General features: G+C 42.2%; 1 protein-coding gene across 1 annotated transcript in view; it reads left to right on the plus strand.

Annotated features, from left to right (window-relative positions):
* The window catches only part of KIF1A (kinesin family member 1A), a 163993-nt gene that overhangs the window by 29288 nt on the left and 112329 nt on the right, over nucleotides 1-22376 (plus strand). Inside the window, 3 exon segments of the mRNA XM_074297991.1 lie at nucleotides 18779-18855; nucleotides 20448-20627; nucleotides 22177-22242. Of these exon segments, the coding sequence (XP_074154092.1) occupies nucleotides 18779-18855; nucleotides 20448-20627; nucleotides 22177-22242 (323 nt within the window).

Below are 22376 nucleotides of genomic sequence, written 5' to 3' on the forward strand. Positions count from 1 at the left end.
CCAGCTTCGTTGGGCTCCAATTCCCTCATCTGTCAAAATGAGAAAGTTGGTCTAAATAAGCTTGGAAAGCTCTTCTACCTATAAATCTTGGATCCTTTCCTTTACCCAGAATTCATCTGTAAAATGAAGGGGATAGACTAGAATCCCTGCTTGTCTTTGGTACCGAAGCATACATTGGCTGATTGGTTGGAGAAAATGGACAGGAATATGTAAATAATCAATATTAATTTTTTTTCCAAGGCCCAGCAGTGATTGAGCAATGGAAGATGTTTTGAAAGGAAAGCCCCCAATATATCGCCCAATATCACATCACAATTCTGCAGGACAGACAGGGAATCTCCCTCATTTCCCGTTTCCCTAGTGTGGGAGGGAATTTGTGCTCTTGATTCCAGGATGCTGGAATGGGACGGGAGCTGCTCTCCCGGGTGGACAGCCCAGGCCCCTGCCCCAGAAGGAGCTGACGCTATGGCTGGACAGCACCCACCAAGGCGAGGTTTCACAGAGTGCTTGCTACTTGTTCTCCCAAATGGAAATGGGTTGTTACAATGAATCACTTCCAATGCTTCTCCATGTTTACCTCATTAGCTCCCTTATGGCTGCCAGGGTATTTTTTTTATCTCCTTCAGCATAAAAACTCTACTTTTGTGACTTTAGATAAGTCAATTCCCTTTTCCTAGTCTTAATATTCTCATCAATAAGTGGAAGGGGTGACAATGGGTGATAGGGCAAGTCACACATGGCCTTTACAACAAAATATAATCTGACAAACATGTGCCAGGAACTGTGCCAAGTATTGAGGATATAAATAAGACAAAGAAAGGTATTCCCCACCCCTAGGGAGCTTACAATCTAATGGGGGAAGACTGTTCACCCAAGGAAATTGAAGAGGGACAGATGGGATTTGTTACCAGAAGAGCCCAGCATGATGTTCATAGAGTTAGAATCAAGTGTGAATGTGGAGAAGGGAGCTACAGACTTGAGAGTCTGCCTCTGGGCCTCATGGGATGGACTACTCAGGGGAACAGGGCCAGAGTGAGGGGCTCTTGTGACCAAATCATGGAGTACAAAGCATGCCCTCTGTTCATGTTGAAGGAGTCAGTGGTGGAAGGTCTGGGACACGTAAGACCATTGCTCAGGAAAGCAAAATGGGGAAGGAAGCAAAAGCTGGATGGGGCAGATCCAGGGTGGAGCTGACCTGGTCCTGGGCTGGTAGCTTCTTATGTGAACTAACTGTTCTCACTAACTGGTCCCAAGGCATTGTTCCCACCCTTCTAATGGCCCCTCTGTACCATGAGCATCCTCTAAACCGTGGCCACCTGCAGCATATCCCTGAGGGCAGTGCCCTGTTGTACCTGGGTAGGAGAGAGGATAAAGGCAGGGGGTGCGAGAGGTCATTTTGTACGTCCCCTCTCTTATTCCCTGGAGCTGAAAACCTGCCTTGGCTCTGCCCAGACTCTCGGGCATAGCTCCAAATGGCCTGAGTCATTCAGAACTCCTCCAAATTTAGATCCGGCTCAGGTCAAGCGCAGTCAGAAACCCAAAGGACCTTCACCTTGAAGGATCCTCAGAAGCCATTGAGTCCAGCTCCTTCTTTTTTATAGAGGAAGAAACTGAGGCTGGAAGTATAGTGGATCAAGTGACTGGCCCAAAGTCACACAAAGAAGAGACTGAGCATTTAAATAGCACCTGCTGTGTGCCAGGCATGTGCCAAGTGCTTTACAATTTTGATCTCATTCGATCCTTACAACAGCCCTAGGAGGTAGGTGCTATTATTATCATCTCCATTTTACAGTTGAAGAAACTGAGATTCAGTAACTTACCCAAGATCTCACAGCAAGTAAGAATCTAAGGCCTGATTTGAGCTCAGGTTTTTCTCACCCTCACTAAAGTGCTTTATTTATTGAACCGCCAGTCACCTCCAGGGTCATAGACAGGATGAGATTTGAACCCAGATCCTTTGATTCTAAATTTAGTGCCCTTCTCACACTCCCCTGTTGCCTTCTGGTCTCCCTCCTGATTTCCCCATGTCTGTTCATAAGAGCCCCACCTTCTACTCCTCCTACAGCCCAACACTGAATCAGTCACCAAGTCCTGGAGGAAAATCAGGAGGAAGAAGGACATAAAAGCTAGGGGTGGAGAATCCAGGGGACAAGGTGGTCACCATTATCAGAGAGGTGGGGGAGGAAGCGGCCTGGGGAAAGTCTGGGTTTTAGAAATTAAGCTCCTTTGACGACGTTGGCGAGAACACTGGTATTTGAGGGTTGGGGTGGGAAGCCAGATTGCAAGGGGGTGAGGAGTAGGAGAAGAGGAAGTGAAGGCTGGGAGTGGAGATGGCTTTTTCTGGGTGTTTGGTTGTGACAGGTGGGAGAGAGAGGGCCCTGATTTAAGTGATTTTGCTCTATAACTGGCTGTCGTTTAGGATGTGCCTGACAGCTCTTGAATATGGAATGGGCGCAGGGGAGGAAGTCCTTGAATCCCTCTCTCCACAATCCTTCCCAGCCTTTCCCTCCCAATGCCATCCTGTCTGTATTTGCTCACGGAACGCCACTCCTCTCACTGAGGGAGCCTTTCCTCAGTTCTAGGGAGGGAACCTCTAAGAGAAGGAGCAGAGCTTATATGAACTTTAAATCCAGGCTGAGTGGATTGTGCCTCAGTGGTCCCTCTCTCTCTCTCTCTCTGTATGTGGCTAAGGAGAGGCAGGGGCACAGGCACGGATCCCTTGGGGTCTCCCAGGTTCCTGACTACAAGGCAGTCAGGAGGCGATGCTGACAGGTCCCCCCTCCTGTCCTGCTCTGTGCAGCTCTATGGGACACTGGAGGGCTGGGCCCACAGATTAGCATTTCCTCCGGTCCCAGCCTCCATGACTGATTTGTGTTCCCAGCCTTAGTTATCCTTTGCCCAGAAAAGGGGTGTGGGACTTTGCAGCTCTGACGACTCCAGCAGCTGGAGATTGGGTTGCCCTGGCATATAGGAAGTCCCTTTTGAAGCTTTCCTCTGGTGCCCTAGGTGGCAGCAGGTGGGACACAAGAGGTGCCTTTGAAAGCCAGCCCATCCCTAACTCCAGGCCAGCTGGCCCCTGCCCCTTGTCCCCTTCCCTCCTCTCCCTGGCCCAGCTGCTGCTTGGGGGATCTTCATGGGGATTGGCGTCCTTTGTTGGGAGGTTGTTACTATGATCTCCCCCCTCCTGCATCAGCAAATCTGGGCGAGCAGGCGCCAGTCCCAGTGAGCTGCAACCTATTCAGCACCCAGACAGAGGGCTGGCTTTGAGATCACAAGTTATGGCGTAAACACAGACACACCCCCCCCCAAACACACCCAGAAACACCATGCTGATGGCCAGGAAGTCGGGTCCCAGTCCTGCTTCCACTAGGGGTAGCCAGGTGCTACAGTGGATGGACTTTGGCCATCAGGATTACCGAAGTCCCTCAGTCCTTACTATATAAGCATGGGCAAGTCACCAGACCTGAGTTTGCTTCCATATCCTCATCTGTAATAGGGGGATGATATTAATAATAATAATCTAATTAACAATAATAATAATAACCTCATAAGGTTATGGTAAGGACCAAATGAGATAACTATGGAAAGCATTGGGCAAACCTTAAAGCACTTGACAAATGGTAGCTTCTATCATGCTCTCCCACTGGCTGGCTGTGCCAGTTTTGGTCTCTGGGCCTCAGTTTCCTACATGTGACAGAGGGGAAGACAGAGGGCAGAAGTATGTGGAATCATGGGAACTTAGCATCCTAGACTGTTAGTGGGAAGGATGTCAAAGGCTGTCTAGTCCTTCCTTTCACCCCAACTTTACAGAGAAAGAAGCAGGTCCAAGGAGTTTGCAAACCTATTTGGTCAAGGTCACCTAGGAAGTTTTTTTATTTATATCAGGCTGGAACATCTGTCTCTCCCATTTGTCCCTCCTCGTTTGGTCCTTTAGGGACAAGCAGAATAAAACTCATCTCTTTTCCAGGTGACAGCCCTTCACATACCCAAAGATGGGTCACCTCTCAAGTCTTCTCAAATTAAAAAAATGATTTTCTTGAGCTGGTCTTCACATGGCCCAGTCTCAAATCCTTCCAGCACTCTGGAGCCTTCTCCTGGGCATTCTGCAGCTTATTTCCATCCCTCCTACCACGTTTCCCCCAGGTTGAGTGCAGGGCTTTAGATGTGGGCTGATGAGGGAAGCATCTCCAGCTGGGCCCACGGCTTTCTGAATTCAGATCTGGTTCTTATTGATACAACCGTCCACTGGGTGACACTGCCTCCTACATCAGAGCAGGGGGAGAGAACTAAGGGGCAGCTTCTGAAAAGAACTCAGGAGGAGCTACCAAAAGGCTACTAAGCTCAGGAAAAAAGCTCCCCGTCCCTGCTATCTGGTTCCAAACTGAGCTGGTTTACTACAGCACAATGGTCCACATATTCCTCTGTTGCTGTCGGGGTTTGGGGTGAGTGGCTGAGGATCGCTGTAAGGGGGGAGGGGAGTGTATATCAGTATGGCCTGTCCTTTTTTTGCTTCTGGTGCTGATGTTTGGAATTTGTGTTTATCTTGCAACTGGTGCTAAAGTCCCTGCCTGGACAGCAAATTCCTACCCACCCATTGTGTGGCAGATCAGATCTGGCTTGATTTGACTGCCAAAGGAGACCCTTTTAGCCAGAAGTGTCAAATAAATGAAGCCTTTGAGCCATTAGTGAAATAGCATCACTCTTCTGCTCCATATCCTCCAGTGGCTCCCTATTACCTTGAGGACTAAATGGAAACTTCTCAGTTTGGCACCTAAAGCCCTTCTGAACTGGTCCCAGACTCCTTTTCACTTTTAAACCTCATTCCTCTTCACTCACTCTTCAGTCTGGCCAAATTGAGCACCTTGCTGTCCCTCACACCATGTCACTGCTTCTCTCATTGTGTTTGTTTAGGTTGTACCTCATTAAAATAACTGGGGAAAGGGTTGAATTAGTTTCCGACTTTTTAAAGCCTGGAAATCCCATTTAAGTGACTGAAAACCATGTCAAATGTGGAGCAAGAGAAAGAATGGGGGACACTCAGGCTAGGGAAGGGAGCACTTTGGGATTGTACAGAAGTTGCCTTTAAGTAAGGGTAGAGTGAGTTACTTGGGGTGTCTGGGCCAAAGGGCATTATCCAGAGGATTCGGTTTAGGCTTGCTGTCAGGAAGAACTTCCCAGAAATTCACCAGCCATGGTGAGCTGGGCTGCCTTGAGGCTGGTCATGCTCTTTCCAAAACCGCCCCCCCCCATGTCAATTGATTAAAACTTTGTTCATTCTTCAAAATCAAGTTTTCAACGGCCACTCCCCATGAGGCCTTTTCCTAATGCTCAAATCCATGATTTCTGACTTCCCAGTTATGTCAATTCAGTAGCTGTGTTGTATTCAAATTTGCCTCTGCCACCAGAGTGCTTTTTTCCAGTTCGGGACATGTATTAAATAAAACTAAACATCTGTTGATTGGTTTGAGAGCTAGTTTTCCCTCCTCCATTATCTCCCTCACTGAAAAAAAAAAGAAGAAAAAGAAAGTTCTCGTAATAATTAGAGATTGTCAAGCAAAACAGATTTCTGCATCTGCCCTGTCCCCAAATGTACGTCTCATTCTGCTCCTTGGATTCACTGGCAATCTGTCGGGACACGGGCAACATGCACCGCCTTAGCTCCTTTGACTCTTTGCTTGGTGGATCGAAGATCAAAGTCTTTCAAACTTTTTTTGAACTAAGGAAAATTATTGTCATAATGCCATACGGGCAGAATGGAGACTTTAATTCATTTGGTCTTTGTTATTCAGGACTCTAGTTGCTAACGGGGATGTTCATTATGATCAATCAATCAGTTAGGATATATCTACTAAGCCAAGTCCATGGATTCCATTCCCACAAGCCCAAATTAATCCCATTCTCATCCACAGTAACAGACTCCATTCTGTATTGTGGCTAATTAAATGTTTCCCAGATGTAGACCACCCTCTGCCCCCCTCAGGCTGCATTGGGAGCTGTGATCCATTCTCTGTGCCACATTGTGGGAAGGATGTGGATAAGCTTGGGAACTTGGGAACATGAACAGTATGGTGGAGACCCCTGAGGCTATGCCATCGGAGGAGCATCTAAAGGACCTAGAAGGAAGGTCTTTATTCCAGAGAAGAGAACTCTCCAAGGGGACTTGAAAACTGTCTGGAAGGGTTTGAACCAATGGCATGGGATACAGAGATTAGACTTGTTCTGGGTGATCCCGGAGGAAAAACTAGGAGCAATGAGGGGAATGAGAGAGAATCAATGTCAGGTCATTTAAATTGATAGTGACCAAAGAGGGTGTGGGCTACCTCCTCTCCCTCAGAGACTGGATAGTCATTTGTCAAGGACATTGCAAGGGAAATTTCTATTTGGGTATGAGGTGGATCATAGGAAGCCTCTGACATCCCTGCCAGGTCATACCTTCTGCGATAAATTTGAAATCATCAGTTGACTTTCCAAACTGTTCCATTTGAGAACATATCAAGCCTGATAATTTATTTTATTTTTATTTTTATTTTTGTGACACTGGGGTTAAGTGACTTGCCCAGGGTCACACAGCTAGGAAGTGTTAAGTGTCTGAGACCACATTTGAACTCGGGTCCTCCTGACTTCAAGGCTGGTGCTCTATCCACTGTGCCACCTAGCTGCCCCTAAGCCTGCTAATTTAATGAACAACTAAATCACACAGAAAATCCAGGCAGATGTGTTTGTGTCTGCACCATTAACGGTCCTGAAGAACAATCCAAGGACAAAAGCTGATTGCTGCACACATCTCCACTTTCCTCACCATAAAAAGTGGGGAGGCAGTAGTCAGGGTTTCAAGATTTGCACAATTTTTATATTTATGTTTTATTTGCCTTTAGACACTTGTCCAAACAGGGCTTCAAGATATTGGGTACCAGTCTCATTGAGAAGCCCCTGCTCTTCGTCATGAGGCTGAAGGTTACATTCTAGGTCCCTGCTGATGGACCTGCCTAGTCCTCAATCCCTAGGAGCGACATTCAAATAATTCCAATTTCTATAGAAGAAGCTTTCCTCTCCACAGTCGTAGGAGGCAAACAATGAAAATATTGTCCCCATTTGACAGAGGAACAAATTGAGGCTGAAAGAAATGATGTGACCTACCAGACTCACATGAAATGGGATTTTAAGCTAACTTTTCTGAGTTCAAGGACAGAGTTCTAGCTACTATGTGATCTTCCCTTCATATTTAATGCTGAGTATACTGAAGTCTTCTGATGTGAACTCATATATCTGTGCATGTGTACACACAGAGCATAATCAGAGTATCCAAAGAAGATGAAGTGAGATCATATGTGTAAGGCGCATATAATTTAAGTGTGATGTTTTAGGGAAATATTCACCAAATTGAGAATTCAGTAAATATTCACTTGTTGACAGAAATAATAGATCAGAACTAGCATCAGAACCGAGCTTTCTCCACTGCTTCTACTAGACTATACTGCCCCCAAATAAGTCTTGATGATGGCACAAAGGAAATAGCTTTCCCAATTCCATTGTGTATGGGGGTGCCCTGAAGACTGAACAAGAATACTTGCATTTGCATTTCTATTTCATTTCATGCATCTTGGTGGATGTATGGTCCCACTGATATAGGACTCCTCCCCTATTTCGTGCAGATCCCAATGTATAATCTCCTTCCTGTGTAATTATTGTGTATGTCCACTACCCAATATGTTGGACTGTCTAGAAGCTGGACATCAGTGCTTTCTGCTTTCTGAGATACCATGGTGACTGTAGAAAAACTATGAGATAGGATTGTTCCCCTCAAGGAACTTGCTGCACTTGAGGAGATAAGTTTGTTAATAAACAGTTTTAGCTAATGCTAAATTACTATAATTATGTGCTAAATGAGTCTATGTAGTTTGTAAGTAAAATTTGTGTGGAAAAAACAAATAGGCAAGAATATTAAAGGTCACACCAAAGAAAAGAGCTAATGAATAGGGACCTCAAAATCTCTTTGAAAAATATTTCAAAGCTTGATCATAAAAAACCTGGCTTGCACTGAATGATGAGAGGGAGCAGAGAGAGAGACAGAGGGTGAGAAATACAAGTAGGGAGAGAGGAGAAAGGAAAGAAGAGAGAAGGGGAAGAGAGACAGAGAGATACAGACAAAGAGACAGAGACAGAGAGATAAGACAGAGATGGGGGGAAGAAAGAGGGAAGAGGAGAGGAATGAGGAGGGAGAGAGGGAAGAGTGAGGGGAGGAAAGGAGGGAGATCATGCAATAGACAAGAAGAGTCTGAGACAGTGATAGAGACACAAAGACCGAAACATAGATAGACATCTTTGTAATAGAATATGCAAACACACACACACACACACACACACACACACACACACACACACACACACATATATATATATATATATATATATATATATAACGTATGTTTGGTTGAATTTAAATTATTTGTGTATATATACACACATATACCAAATTATACATACATGTATACATATATATGTACATTTGTACACACTATTTAGTTGAATTCTGGTATGTAACAATTTATACAAACATATGTAGATATGTATGTAGGTATATATATGTAAATCTATACATATACATATATATCAAGCCAAATTGATATCCAATTTTCCTAACCACATTAAGTAAATTAAATTATTTCCCTTATTTTTATTTTCTGTTTACCAAGAATCAGTTATTTGGTATACTTTTTGATTGAATGTCTGGTATTTGTATTCTAAAAAATGTAGGCCAGATACTTGATGTTTGATAAGCAGAAAATAAAAACAAGGAAAATAATTTTATTTAATTAATGTGATTGGGAAAATAGGGTATCAATCTGGCAAGAAAGGGATTTGAACCTGATCAACATACATTATTAGTAACTGCAATGTGGTAAGAGAATTAGACATGAAGAGTAAACTCTAGGAAAAAAAATTAGAATACTATGTAATGAAATATTCATCTCAGTTGTGGAAGGAGTATCATTTTTAACTCAATTAATTAATGGAAGGAGTTATCAGTAAGATGAGTTTAGTTAGTCACTGAGACTTAGTTTTCATGCATGACAAAGCCCAACAATTAAATTTTTTAAAAGGTTGGGAAATCATTTACAACAAATATGATGGATAAAAGATATAAGGAATTATTAAAGAGTTATAGTGGTAAGTCCTGGTCCACAGGAGATAAAGGATATGAGCAGATAGTTTTCAAAAGAATAAATAAAAACAATAATCCTTTGAAAAATGCTGAACATTATTGATGATCAAAAGAGATACGCATTAAAGCAACTTTACGATGGCATGTTCATCAAAATGATAAAAATAATTTAAAACATTGAAATTCAATGCTGGTAGGTCTGTGGAAAAGCAGGCAGAATCATCCCTCACTAGTATTCATATCAGTTTGTAGAATCTTTTTGAGAATAAGATGGAAGTGCGCAACAAATGAGACAAAGTAAGTCCTATTTTTTGATCCAATGATTTTATTATTAGAAACTGTCAAAAACCATAAAGAGAGCTGTCTTCTTTAAAATCTTATAGCAATATATGTAATTTTTTAAAAGTCAGAATTAACTCAAATGACCAACAATGGAATTATGCTTAAATATATTATAATACATCAATGGAATAGAATCCTATAACATAATGAAATTAAAGTCAACAAGTGAAATAATACTAACAGGGGAAAAAGCAAAGGACATAGTACACATCAACCATGATTTTTTCGGGAGAAGTGCTTAAAAATTAATTGACAAATAAGTTTTATGGCCACCTAAGAAAAGTAATAAGGCTATAAACCACTTTATGGTTTGCAATGTTTGATCTGACTTCTTATTTCATCTATGTCGGGAAGCCTCTGTTAGGAAACTCTCTTTATCAGTGCAGATCAACATCTGCTGATCCCTGAGAAAATAAGCAAACTTCCACAGCCTCACATAGTCTATGTCAGAGCCAAGACTTTTACGCAGTTCTTCCTAACCTAAAGCCTGACTTTCTATCCACTACAGAATGTTGCCTCACATTAGAATACACATACACATACACACATTTGTGTGTGTATATATATATATATATGTATATATATATATGTTGTATTATACACACATTTGTTTGTATATATGCATGCATTTAAATGCATTTGATGTACTTACATAAATTAATTTAAATGCAAATTGTCACTAAGAAAATTGAGTTGTTTGCATTGATATCTCATGCTATATGTTTAATCAAACATTTTTTTTTCCTCAAAAGAGAGAAAAACTAACAAAGGCTGGTCACCTTTTAAGGGTTGGAGAATGAAGAAGGCATAAAAATGGGAATCACTTGTGCAAATGTGCAGAGACAAAAATGAAGATGTAAAATGTAGATTGGTCTGACTAGAACTAAGCCTGTCTTGTAGGAAGTAAAGTTACCAACATGGGGTGAGACTAGAGCCTTGACATCCATGGAGGGAAGTATAAGGGATCAGTTGATATGCATTTATTAAGCACCTCATATATGTCAGGCACTAAGCAGGATGCTAAACATAGATGGACGATATCATCACTGTAAATTTCTCAATGTAGGAGGCACAGTGAAAGCAGTATTTAATAAGACAAATTCAGTAGCATGTTGTAGGAGGATTAAAGGAAAGAGATTGAAGGAAGCCTCCTTTAACAATCATTTGTTACGAGTGATTTTTCCACTCTTTCCATTTTTTCTCTTGTTGAGTATTATTATGATTCCAAATACCAAAAGAGAACCTGAGAAGGGAAACCCACTGGCCAAGAGGAATTAGTTTCCTATCAAGTGGCACAAGCAGCAAGAGTTTTTGCTAATGTGATGTTGGCAGGAATGGAGTGGGACTTAACCTGAGCCTCCCTCTGAGCACCATGGACAGCGGTACCCAACCCCAGCAAAATAATACATACGATTTCTGCCTGTGACTGAAGCCTTTTCCAAGTTCAGACTTTCAGAGCTGGAGGGACTATCAGTGGTCTTCTTACCTAAATTGTACCTGGAAAAGTATCCCTTTTACAATGTATTTAATAAGTAGCTATCCAGTCTTTACTCCTAGACTTCCTTCCCACTTTCCCAAGGCAGCCAGTTCCACTTTGGGAGTCCTCTCATTGTTAGAGATCTCTGCTTTGTATAAAGTCTAAACCTTCCAGTTTTCACTGATTGCTCCAGACTCTGGCTTCTGGGGAAGTTAATATCTTTCTCTCATCTATTTCTGACTCTTTTCTTCTCCAGGCTAAATTTCCCCTGTATCTCTAACCTTTTAACTCTCTTATATGCCCAGATGCAGCACACTGTCTTTGGCCATCTCCCTGCCATGCACATGCCCTTCCCCCACCCCAATCCTTCTTTCTCTAGTTCTGGGAACAGTAATCAAAACAACATGGCCATTCCTGGAAGGAACAAATCAATCAATTGCCTTATGGCTCCACTCATCGGCCCTGTGACTTCCAGATCAAGACACTCCTCTCTTCCCCCCCAACGCTGCTCAATTCCCCCTTCCTGATATATTTTATCTTCTGCCTTAGAATGTAAACACTTTGAGCACTGGGATTGCCTAGATCTTATATTTCAATTCCCAGCTTAGCACATTGCCCAGCACATAGTCAATGCTTAATAAATGGTTTTTGTTCATATAAAATGAATTGGAAATCTTTCAGTACCTTGGCCACCCTCCCATGAATACCTTAGTTTATTAAAGTTCATCTTAAATCTTGGTCCCCATGGCTGAACTCAGTACTCTATGGTTTGAAGAAAAGAAGATGGAGGGACTATTATTTCCTATTTCTGAGACTGATGCCTCTTTTATATTTATTATATAAATATTTATTTATTTTTATTTTAAACTAGTTTTTGGCTGCCTTGTCACCTTATCCCCAGATACCTAACAAGTTTTGTAGATGAGACCACCTCAGAGCAGCCCTCTGTGTTCTCCACTATTTCATTTTGTTCACATCCACTTATATGACAACTATTTCCTAATGGATTTAAGGTCATCCACAGAGCAAGGCACTTTTCTCACAACCACTCTGTGAGACAGAAATGCAAGCACCCAAAGAAACACATGAGAGAGAGGTTAATGATGGTCACACAATTCGGAGAAACCAGAGTACAGACCTAAAACCAGGGCTCCTGGCTCCTGCCCAGAACTCTGCAGGATACCAAACCGTGGCTTTGAAGACAAAATAAGACAATTAAAAATAATAACAATAAAAATCAGCTAAAAGAAGCAGAGAAATAGACGTCACGAGGAGCTGAAAGGGGTAAATTTTTAGATCTGCACTTTACCGAGTTATGGCAAAGAAGGTTATGTGGTTCTCTGTATTTCATAAATGGAAAGCAACAGCAGAGAGACAGAAGTACAGAGCAGGGAGGGGACTTCTTCCTTTTACTGACAATCACTCAGATAAAATACTGTTCCATAAAAACTTAACAGAAGTCCCCATTAGAAATTCTCAGGAGCGAAGCTATCTGGAACAGAGAGTTTACAAAATATAAAGATCCAGCAAAATACATTAAAGCCAGGAAAAGTATGTTATCCCATTGATTTAGACTGAACTGAGGTTGTAGCATAAATGCTTTTAGTGACTCTATCTCATGCTAATACCTTGATTCAACTACAAAAGGAATTATTTTATTTTATCCCCTGTGCAAAGTCCACAAGACATTAAACATAAAGAAATAATATTAAAATACAGACTTGCCCCAGGACATTTTTATCTGAACCCCTTTGAAAAAAAATAAGAAAAATAAGCTGAATAATGATCATCATAATAATGGCAACTGTTCCTTTTATTGCCTTCTATTTCTATTGCCTTTGAAGGTTTACAATGCACTCTATGGACATTATCTCATTTGATCCCACTGGTAGGCATTAGATTTGTTTCAGTACATCTGTTTGACTTCTTGAGTCTCTTTTCCTCCCTGCATGTTCCGAAGCTGCAGTTTAGTCCTAAAGGACAAATTTTCATCAAAGTTGCCCTTTAATTCTGAGATTTGCTAAGGCTTAGGGACTCCATCAGCCAGCAAACGTGAACCGTGAATATCATGACACTTACCCTTTGCAGATCTTCGGGACTATGTAAATGTGATATTTTGCCTTTATTATTTCACAGGCAGGACTTATTTTACTTCCTCTCCCAGCTTCCCACTCACTGTTTGGATGGGCAGAGGATCAAGTTGGGCACAATTAACAAATCTCATACGAGCCAACATCAGATTTTCCCCTGGGTTGTCGGAACTGAGAGGGAGTTTAGAGATTCTCGGAAACAACTCTCCCATTTTACAGAGGGGGTAACTGAGTCTCAGAGAAAAGAAGAAATCTGTCAAAGGTTGTATTCAAGGAACATCAGAGATTGGTTTTGAAGCCAGATTCTCTGACTCTGAGCCTGGGATCCTTCTATTGACTAGGCGTTCTGTGTCCCTAGAACTAGCAAGAGTAGAAGAGCAGGAATCATGTGAAGCTCTGGGGAAACTGTTTCCTGGTTTCACATCAAGGAAATTTGACCAATTATTATCTCAAAAATCAAAATTTGAATAACTGCTTCAGAAGAATGATTGGAACACTGGTGTGGAACATGCCCTCAGTTCAGATGTCCATGAAGGGAGACAGATTTCCTGGAAAACTGCTGCCCTGGGAGTCACTTATGCATCTTTATGGCTGAAAAAGACTTTCTATTCAGAAGCCTCTAGATTTGGTGCCCTAGAGCGAAGTCTAAGCCATGTCCTGAAAATAGCTCTAATTTCATCTGACAAGGAGACAGGAACCTTCTGAGACTCATTGAAAGTGTTCCAATGCATCAATTAATGAAATTTCTCCTAAGTATCATTCTATGCTGGGTGCTATACCAAGAACACAGGATACAGAGACAAAATAACAAAGCAACTCGGTCCTCGAGGAGCTAATGATAGAGACAGTGTGCACATAGAGCAATCTATTGATCAGTTGACAAGTATTTATTAACCCCTTACAATGTACCAGGTATCTGCTAGGCATTGGGGATGCAAAGATAAAAATAAAACAGCCCCTGGATTTCCCCTCTGTTCTATTGATAACATGTAGTCATACAAGTATATACACAATTAATTTAAGACTTTTTTGGGCAAGATGTGGCTCAAGATATGAGCACCTGGGAACATTAATGTGGGCTTTTGAGATGAAATAGGAAGGAACCAGAGATTCAAAGAAGCGAGTGTGAGGAGGGAATGCAATTCATGTCCAGGGACAGTCGAGTGCAGAGTGGAGGAGACTATACATGATTTGGCTTGGGTTGGGTTGGGTTTGAGGAGCAGCAATGCACAGCAAGCAATCTGGCTGTACCTTAAAGTATGGAAAAGGGAAGAAAGGGATAATTTTGTTGAAAAGGAAGGTTAAAGGCAGATTGGAAAGGCCTTTGAATGTCCTGCAGAAGAATATGTTTTTGATCCTAAAGGTAGTGGGGAACCACTAGAGTTTAATGAGTAGGGGGGATTTCATGATAAGATCTGTGCTTTACACAATCATACTCCTAGCAAGTGGCTGATTTGAAATAGAGAGAGGCTGGAAGTCAGGAAATCAGATGGTGTCCTCAAGTTACATCCTGTTCTGTGATTCACACAAGGAACTTTACATACATGACTATTCAAAGTGGAAACCAGAAAGAAGGAAGCTTTCCGTGATTTCCTCTTGTATATCTGAAGGTACTAGGTTTTGACCCATCCCATCCTCCCACCCCCTCCTCCTGTATCTGGAACAGCTTACTCACAACCTGTACTCACAGGAGACTTTCTGTCTACCCCCACCTGGGCTGCACCTTTGTCTCCTCATTAGCTTATCTGAAAAGAGACACACGGATAGTCAACTTGATCTTTCTTCCCTGTTCAGTTCCCTAGCAACTGGAGCTTTTTCTGGGAAGACTTCATCACTAATTTAGCATCTCCACAGAACAAACATCACTAGCAAAGAGCTCTTACCTTCCCGTCCTTCTCCTCCCAAAGAACTCTTTATTACCAGTGAGAGTGGTCTGCCTCCCAGGGTGGGTAGAGGAGGATTTATGGTGATTTAATTAAAACTTCATCTGCGCTCTGAGAAACAAGGGACCATCCCACAATGCACTAGATTAATATCCCTCTGGATATTTGAGCTGGAATAGTGGATGGATTTGTTGACTGTCAGTGATCCCAGACAAGTTAGAGGGAGAGGAGAACAGAGAAGAAAGGGTTTAATGATCACTCTGACAATTCCATTATTTTCAGTTGTTTTGTGTGACTTCAAAATGTCCCCAGAGATAGTCAACCGCTCTATGATGCTAAAGGCAATCAGCTATCATTACAAGATGGAAAGGAAGGAAGGACTTGAAACATCAAACAAAATATTCTTTTTATATGTGATTCTGATAGTAGCCATGCAGTCTGGAGGGGTGAGGCAGGTGACGTGGTCAGATCTACAATTAGGAAAATCTCTACAAATCACTTTTCTAGCTGTATGGGGGATAGATTGAGAGTGAGGAGAGACCTGATGTAGAGAGCTCACAGAAGTGGTGATGAGTTCCTGGACTAAGGTTAAGACTGTGTTAGAAATCTATGAGGTTAAAAAAAAGAAATCTATGAGGTGTTGTGAGGGGGAAAAGAAGAAAATCTGGCAAGAAATTGGGTGTGCAGGTGAAAGTGGGGGACAGCATGGGTGCAAACCAAGTAGGCAAATAATGCTAAATTTCTATAGATTATTGCAATTCTTCATAAATTTCCCAATAGCACTCCTTTGAGGCATATGATACAGGAATAATAATTCCCATTTTATAGATAGAGGAATTGAGATTCAGGGGCATTAAATTAGTTGCCCATAGACATACAGCTAGTAAGTGGAAGATCTGGGACTAGAATGTAGAGTTGTGTGTGTGTTTTGTTTTGTGAGGCAATCAGGGTTAAATGACTTGCCCAGAGTTACACTACTAGTAAGATGTAGAGTCTTCAGGTCCAGGTTCATGATCACACACAGTGGGTAGTGAGCTAACTCTGAATAAGCTAGGAGGACTCTAAGACCATTTTCCCCAGTATCTCTCTGGACTTGATTATAACTCTGAGCTTAAAAAGCACCAGCCCTGAATTCAGGAGGACCCGAGTTCAAATCTGATCTCAGACACTTAACACTTCCTAGCTGTGTGACCCTGGGCAAGTCACTTAACCCCAGCCTCAGGGGGAAAAAAAGTGAAGAACAAGAGGGGCAACTAGGTGGTGCAGTGGTTAGAGCAACAGCCTTCAAGTCAGGAGGACCTGAGTTCATATATGGCCTTGGACACTTAATAACTTTCTAGCTGTGTGACCCTGGGCAAGTCACTTAATCCCAATTTCTTTAGCAAAAAAAAAAAAAAGTGAAGAAGATCCAGAAGAAAGACACCCAAAAATGACCCAAGCAGTGAGTACAAGGTTTTCAACAGACTAGGGCCAGGCACTGGGGATAGAGTAGTCATAATGCCCCATAGACAAGGTGGTTTGTTATTTATATGTATATAAATTCAACTGATTCTCAAAGCAGAGATTATTACATCTGAAGAAACTAAAGCTCAAAGAAGGGATGAATTACCCAGGTCGCACTAGTAAAACTATCTATCACCAAAATGTATATGGGATTTTGAGAGCTGCAAAATGTTTTACGTATATTATCTCACTAGATCTATACAACAATCTTAAAGGCAGATGTGGTCTGGCAGATACAGGTATTTACCACTTCCAATTTCTGACAAAACAGAAACTCAGAAAGATTTGAGAAGTTTGCTGTGGCTGGCAAGTGCCCACGGTGGTAACCTTTCTGCAGGCCCAGAATTTATCTGCTCTGCCATACTGCCTTCTCAGGAAGTAGTGAAGCTGAGAATGAGTGACTGGCTGCACCTCTCTGGTTCTGTTTCCTCATTTGTCCACAAAGAGGGTTAAGCTCAAATCACCTCCAAAGTCCCCCCTTCCAGCTCTAAAGCGATGATCCTAGAGTGCTACACAAGTGGGGGAAAGCTAAAGGAAATCGTTTTATATCGTGTAGGGAGGAAAGACTCATGGAGAGATGTTCTGACAATCAGGTTGGGAAGGCACGAAAGCTGGCCCTATCTCGGAGTCTCCCCCGTCATGGTACGGCAGCTGACAGTTTCTTTAGGCCTGAGGCTCCAGATCACAGAATCAGTTGATCAGAGAATCCAGATCAGAGAATTAATTGATCCACTGCTGTGGATAGGCAGGAACAACTGGTAACAATCCATGAGCTACTAGGTGGGGCAGAGGGCGAGAGAAAAAGCAGGGGAGTGTCCACTCTCAAGCCCACCCTGCCCGCTCCCTTCTGTCATCATCATTCTGGGGCACACAATGGGCGCTTGATCTCGGACAGGCCAGATATTATTAGACTCTTGCCAAACCTGTGGAACAGGAAGACAAATTGCTTGGCAGGAGGTAAAGCATCAAAGGGTGAAAACAAAGAATCTCACTGGAAGAATTTTGAAGATCCTTTGCATCCCCCTCCATTCTGTACATATTGGTTTATGTTCAAAAGGAGAAACAGGATTATAGAAGGGCCTTTGAGCCCAAAAAGTCACAGAACATCACAGTGGGAAGGGACATCCAGGCCGGCCTGTGCCTTCAAAAGAACCCCTTCATAACATCCCCTCTAAAGGAAAATCTCTGGTAAGGGAGGTCTACTACCTAGCCCCCACCAGCGCCCACCACCCAGGAGCCCGTTTCTTTCTATTATTAAGAAACTTCCTTAAGCTAAGTTGAAATGTGACTCTACAGCTTCCAACCTTTCTTCCTGCTTCTGCCCTCGGGACCCCTTCAGAACAAAGCTAATCCCTTCTTCACATGATAGCCTTTCAGATGTTTGAACACAGCTGGTATATGTTGTATCCCTCTAAGTTCTTTTTTTTCTAGGCAAAACTTTTCCAGATCTTTCAACCCTCTCTTACGTGGTGTGAATTCAAGGCTCTTCATCATCTTGTTGGCCCTCAATACACTTCCTAAAATGCAGTACCCAGAGCTAACCAGAAGACAACAAATGATCTGACCGGGGCAGGGGTTAGCTAGTCCAACCTTCCTGTCAGGGCACAATTGCCATCATAGTCCAACTTCTTTCTGGATCTTATATTAACCAGTTGAGGCTGTGAGCCCATTTTCCAGACTCCCTCTTGCTCTGATGCTGGGCCCATAGTAAGCACATGCTCTAACTAACTAGTATCTCTTTTGCTCTCATCTATTAACTAACTTATCATCTATTTATCTCTCTATCTCTCTCTATCATTTATCTGTCTATCAATATCTTTCCTTCAGACGTCTATGAATCATCATGTCCATTCCAATAAGTGAAATTTCCCCCAGAAAGGATCAAAAGGTAATATTATCGGATGTTCAAACCTTTATCACCTTTCTTCAGGAGTCCCTCTCAAAGAAAAGTTTGAAAGCCTTCTCCTCAATTTCCATTTTTATAGTCCCAAGGACAATGAAGATGGCAGAAATAAAAATAGTAAAGCCCGAAGAAGAATGGCAGATTGGTGGTGGCGGGGGGGGGGGGGAGAAAATAAGTTTTATTTGGGATATATTGTTTGAAGTTTGTGCAGGACATCCAGCTGGAGAGATCCTCTTGGCGACTGGATCAATATGACAGCAGAATATTTTTGTGCTTGTGTTAGAGCACCCGGTTTTGTCAGGCCAGTGCAAAGGTCTTGTTGACTGCTATAAAAATGGTGCACCATAATCAGAGGCATTTGCCCTGCCAGAACCCAATAACTTCCTCATCTTATGTTTATTTTTTTTTCCTTTCCAGCTATTGTCAATCCAAAACAACCCAAGGAGACACCCAAAAGCTTCAGCTTCGATTATTCCTATTGGTCACATACCACGGTAAGCAAAAACACCAGTGAAAAGATGTGAGTTATCAAAGGGGGAAATGAGCTGTTTCTCTCATGGCCTGCTCTTTAAGAAACCCCTTGAAAGTCTGGGCATCACTACTGTCTATCTACCCATGTTACTTATACCTTCGGAATCTAATACTTAACGTGCAACAAGAAAATGGTATTTACACACATATATTGTATCTAGGTTATACTGTAACACATTTAACATGTATGGGATTGCCTGTCATTGGGGGGAGGGAGTCGAGGGAGGGGGGGATAATTTGGAAAAATGAATACAAGGGATAATATTATTTTTAAAAAAAGGCATCAAAATATATAGCAGGGGAAGCACAGAAGCTAAGCAGAAAGGGGATTGTCTACAAACTTGGAAATCGGGCCTTTAGTTGAATGACCTGAATGCATAAATAAAAGTACTTATTGACAAACCCCTGCAGTTTGGGTGCGAGCCAGGAAAGGGTCTTTGTTTGTCGTTAAATTGTCAGGGGAGGGTTGCTCTGGTGGAATATTTGCTTGAGAGAGCCAGAATATAAGTTATACTAGATCACAATCCAACAACTATGAATTCCAATACCAGTTGATCTCTTAATATCATATCCGTCTGGAATTGATCCCGAGATGATCCAGCACATTCTATTCTTTTTATTCACTCTATGATTTGAATTATTTATTCCTAATATCGATGTTGGTTGTTTGGGCTACCAAAACAGGTCAGTCTCTAGCCTCAAGGAGTTTACTTCTATCAAAATGATTTCATCAGCATGGGTTCTTCCCCCAGTGGGCAGCCAATGAATGCTTTTCCATTCTGCATGCTTCCTGGCATATCCTCCCAAGGTCTCTCGTAGAGGATCTTCCCAATGTGATTGGGGACCTCCTAAATTTTGGTCACTCCCTAGGTCTCAGTGAAATCCCTAGGGCTGCCCATTTATTATTATTCACTCTGGACACATAGAACCATAGAGCTAGAGCTGGGAGAAAACTGTGACCCAGGGAAGTGACATATTTTGTCCAAGATCACAGAGGTAGCAAGCAATGGAAGTGGGATGTCATCCCTACCTTCCTTTTTGACCCTGTTTCCCAGATGCTCTTATTCACACTACTATTGCCTCCTATCCTTCATTAGTGATATGTTGCAGTCCTCTTAAACCCAGCCTGCATCTTTCTAATATCAAAAGTGTTGATTCTTCCCAGATTTGGGGGATTCCCATGATTCATAGCTTTATGATCTATTTCATGGGTTTCTATGGACCTACATGATGATAAATCACAGGTCCTTCATTAATTCACAGATAGATGAAAACCATCCAGAATAGAAAAGTAGGAAGAGGCTATGAACTGTAACCAATGTAATGAGAATCTGCCCCAAAGCTGATGAACTCTTCTTCATCCTGACTTTGCTTACCAGTTACACTTCCTGAATTACTTTGGCCAGGTCTTACAAGCTCTCTGAAGAGCCAACTATGAAATGAGAGGATCAGACTCGATGATCCCCGAAGTCTCTCTTGCCTCTAAATCTATAAGCCGATGATCTCTTCCATGCCTTCCTCCCCCTTGTAATCACAACAACCTTTTTCCCCCCAGCCTGAAGATATCAACTATGCATCTCAGAAACAAGTGTACCAAGACATCGGAGAAGAGATGCTACAACATGCCTTTGAAGGCTACAATGTCTGCATCTTTGCCTATGGGCAGACTGGTGCTGGAAAGTCCTATACCATGATGGGGAAGCAGGAGAAGGATCAGCAGGGCATTATCCCCCAGGTAAGTCTGGACAGAAAGAGAGTGAAGAGCAAGAGTGCAGGATGGGATATGAAAGGAATGCCTTATCTTTAAAAAAGTGAAAAGAATCAAAGGCACAAAATCAAATCACAGTCAAACAGAACAAAGAACATTAATCATGCCTCGATTAGAGAAGATGTCTTCTAGGAAAGATAGAATGAAGTGGGACACAAAAGCTAAAACTTTAATAACCCCTAACACAGTAAACCATGTTACTGGGTCCTTAGAGGGAATAGGGAGGGGAGAATTCAGGGGAAGTAAAAACAAATACAATTTTATTTCAGAGACTCAGGAAATGAAAGTTTAATTCTCAGTCACAAGAATCAATTCTCATGATTCAAAGGACTATGAGTTTTAGACAGAGAACTCTAGATAACTCTGTCCTAAGAGACTCCATCAATTGTCGAGGAGAGTCTTAAGAGCAATTATTTAAATTTTGCTTATTCATTTGTTTATTAATCAATCTGTGCCTCCCAATACTTCTTGCATGGTCCAGCAATAGAAATTCCCCCAGTGGCCATGTTCACAAACGTATTTCTCTTTTGTGTTTAAAATTCTCCTTGTCAGGAGATAAATGGCACATTTGCTATTCACTCTTTAGCACTCCTAGTTTGTCACTTTTGCATTGAATAGAATCCCAAAGCCTTCCAGTGCTGTTTAGTTTTCTCTCTATAATGTTATAGCAATATCCATGAAATATATACCAAATAAATATAATTTGGGAGACAGGATTAGCATTGGGGGAACCAGGAAAACCTTCATGAGGGAGGTGATCTTTGACCTGAGCTTCAGAGACTGAGGGTATTTGGTGTGAATTCCATACAACCTGAGTGCCCAGAATGCCTGTAGAGTCACTCCATACTGAGGCCCTGGGGACAGAGGCGCCAAATTGGATAAGCTTGTCAGCACACAACCACTTAACAAAAAGTGTTTCCAAATCAGAGCTTCTGACCAAGAAGCAGATGGAGATCTGATCAGCTCCGAGGGTCCTACAAGAGAATAACTCTTTGATTTAAAAAAAAAAAAAAAAACAAGAACAACAACAAAAAAAACCTTATTAACAAATAAAGGCCTAAAGAACCAAATGGTAAGCAACTTCCTATCTCAGAATATCAACTGGACATTGGAAAACAAGGAGGTCTGCCCCATCCTGGCAGGGAAGGACTCTTGGATCTCCGAGGCTTGGCCAGTGAAGTGCTGGCTCCGGCAAGTTCTCCTAAGCCAGAAAGGCTATGTGTGGGCGCAGAGATGGCCTGTGGGTTTGCTAGCTAAGGATCGGGCCAGAGAGGTTCAGCACCAGGTGCATTGCAGAAAGAGGATTCCGTCTACACTGGCAGCGATCAAAGATAGGAAAGCTTCAAGTGTTCTTTGTCCTATGTCAGTTCCCTTCACCCCCCCACCATGAACACAAAGATGTGTGGGCATTAATACTGAAGAAACAGGAAGATTGAAACTGATCTCTCTCTCTCTCTCTCTCTCTCTCTCTCTCTCTCTCTCTCTCTCTCTCTCTTCCCTCTCTCTGTTCCAACAGCTCTGTGAGGACCTCTTCTCTCGAATCAATGACACAACGAATGACAACATGTCCTACTCAGTGGAGGTAAATGTGCTCTTCTCCCTTAGGGTGGTCTGGGGGACCAAAAAGATCTTAATAACATGGAATTATCTAGAGCTATAGCAATGAATTGTGGGATGAATGCTTGTAGGGAGAAGGGTTGGAAGCTAGTCATTCCA

Source organism: Sminthopsis crassicaudata, chromosome 3 (genome assembly GCF_048593235.1).
Source record: "Sminthopsis crassicaudata isolate SCR6 chromosome 3, ASM4859323v1, whole genome shotgun sequence".
Classification (NCBI taxonomy): domain Eukaryota; kingdom Metazoa; phylum Chordata; class Mammalia; order Dasyuromorphia; family Dasyuridae; genus Sminthopsis; species Sminthopsis crassicaudata.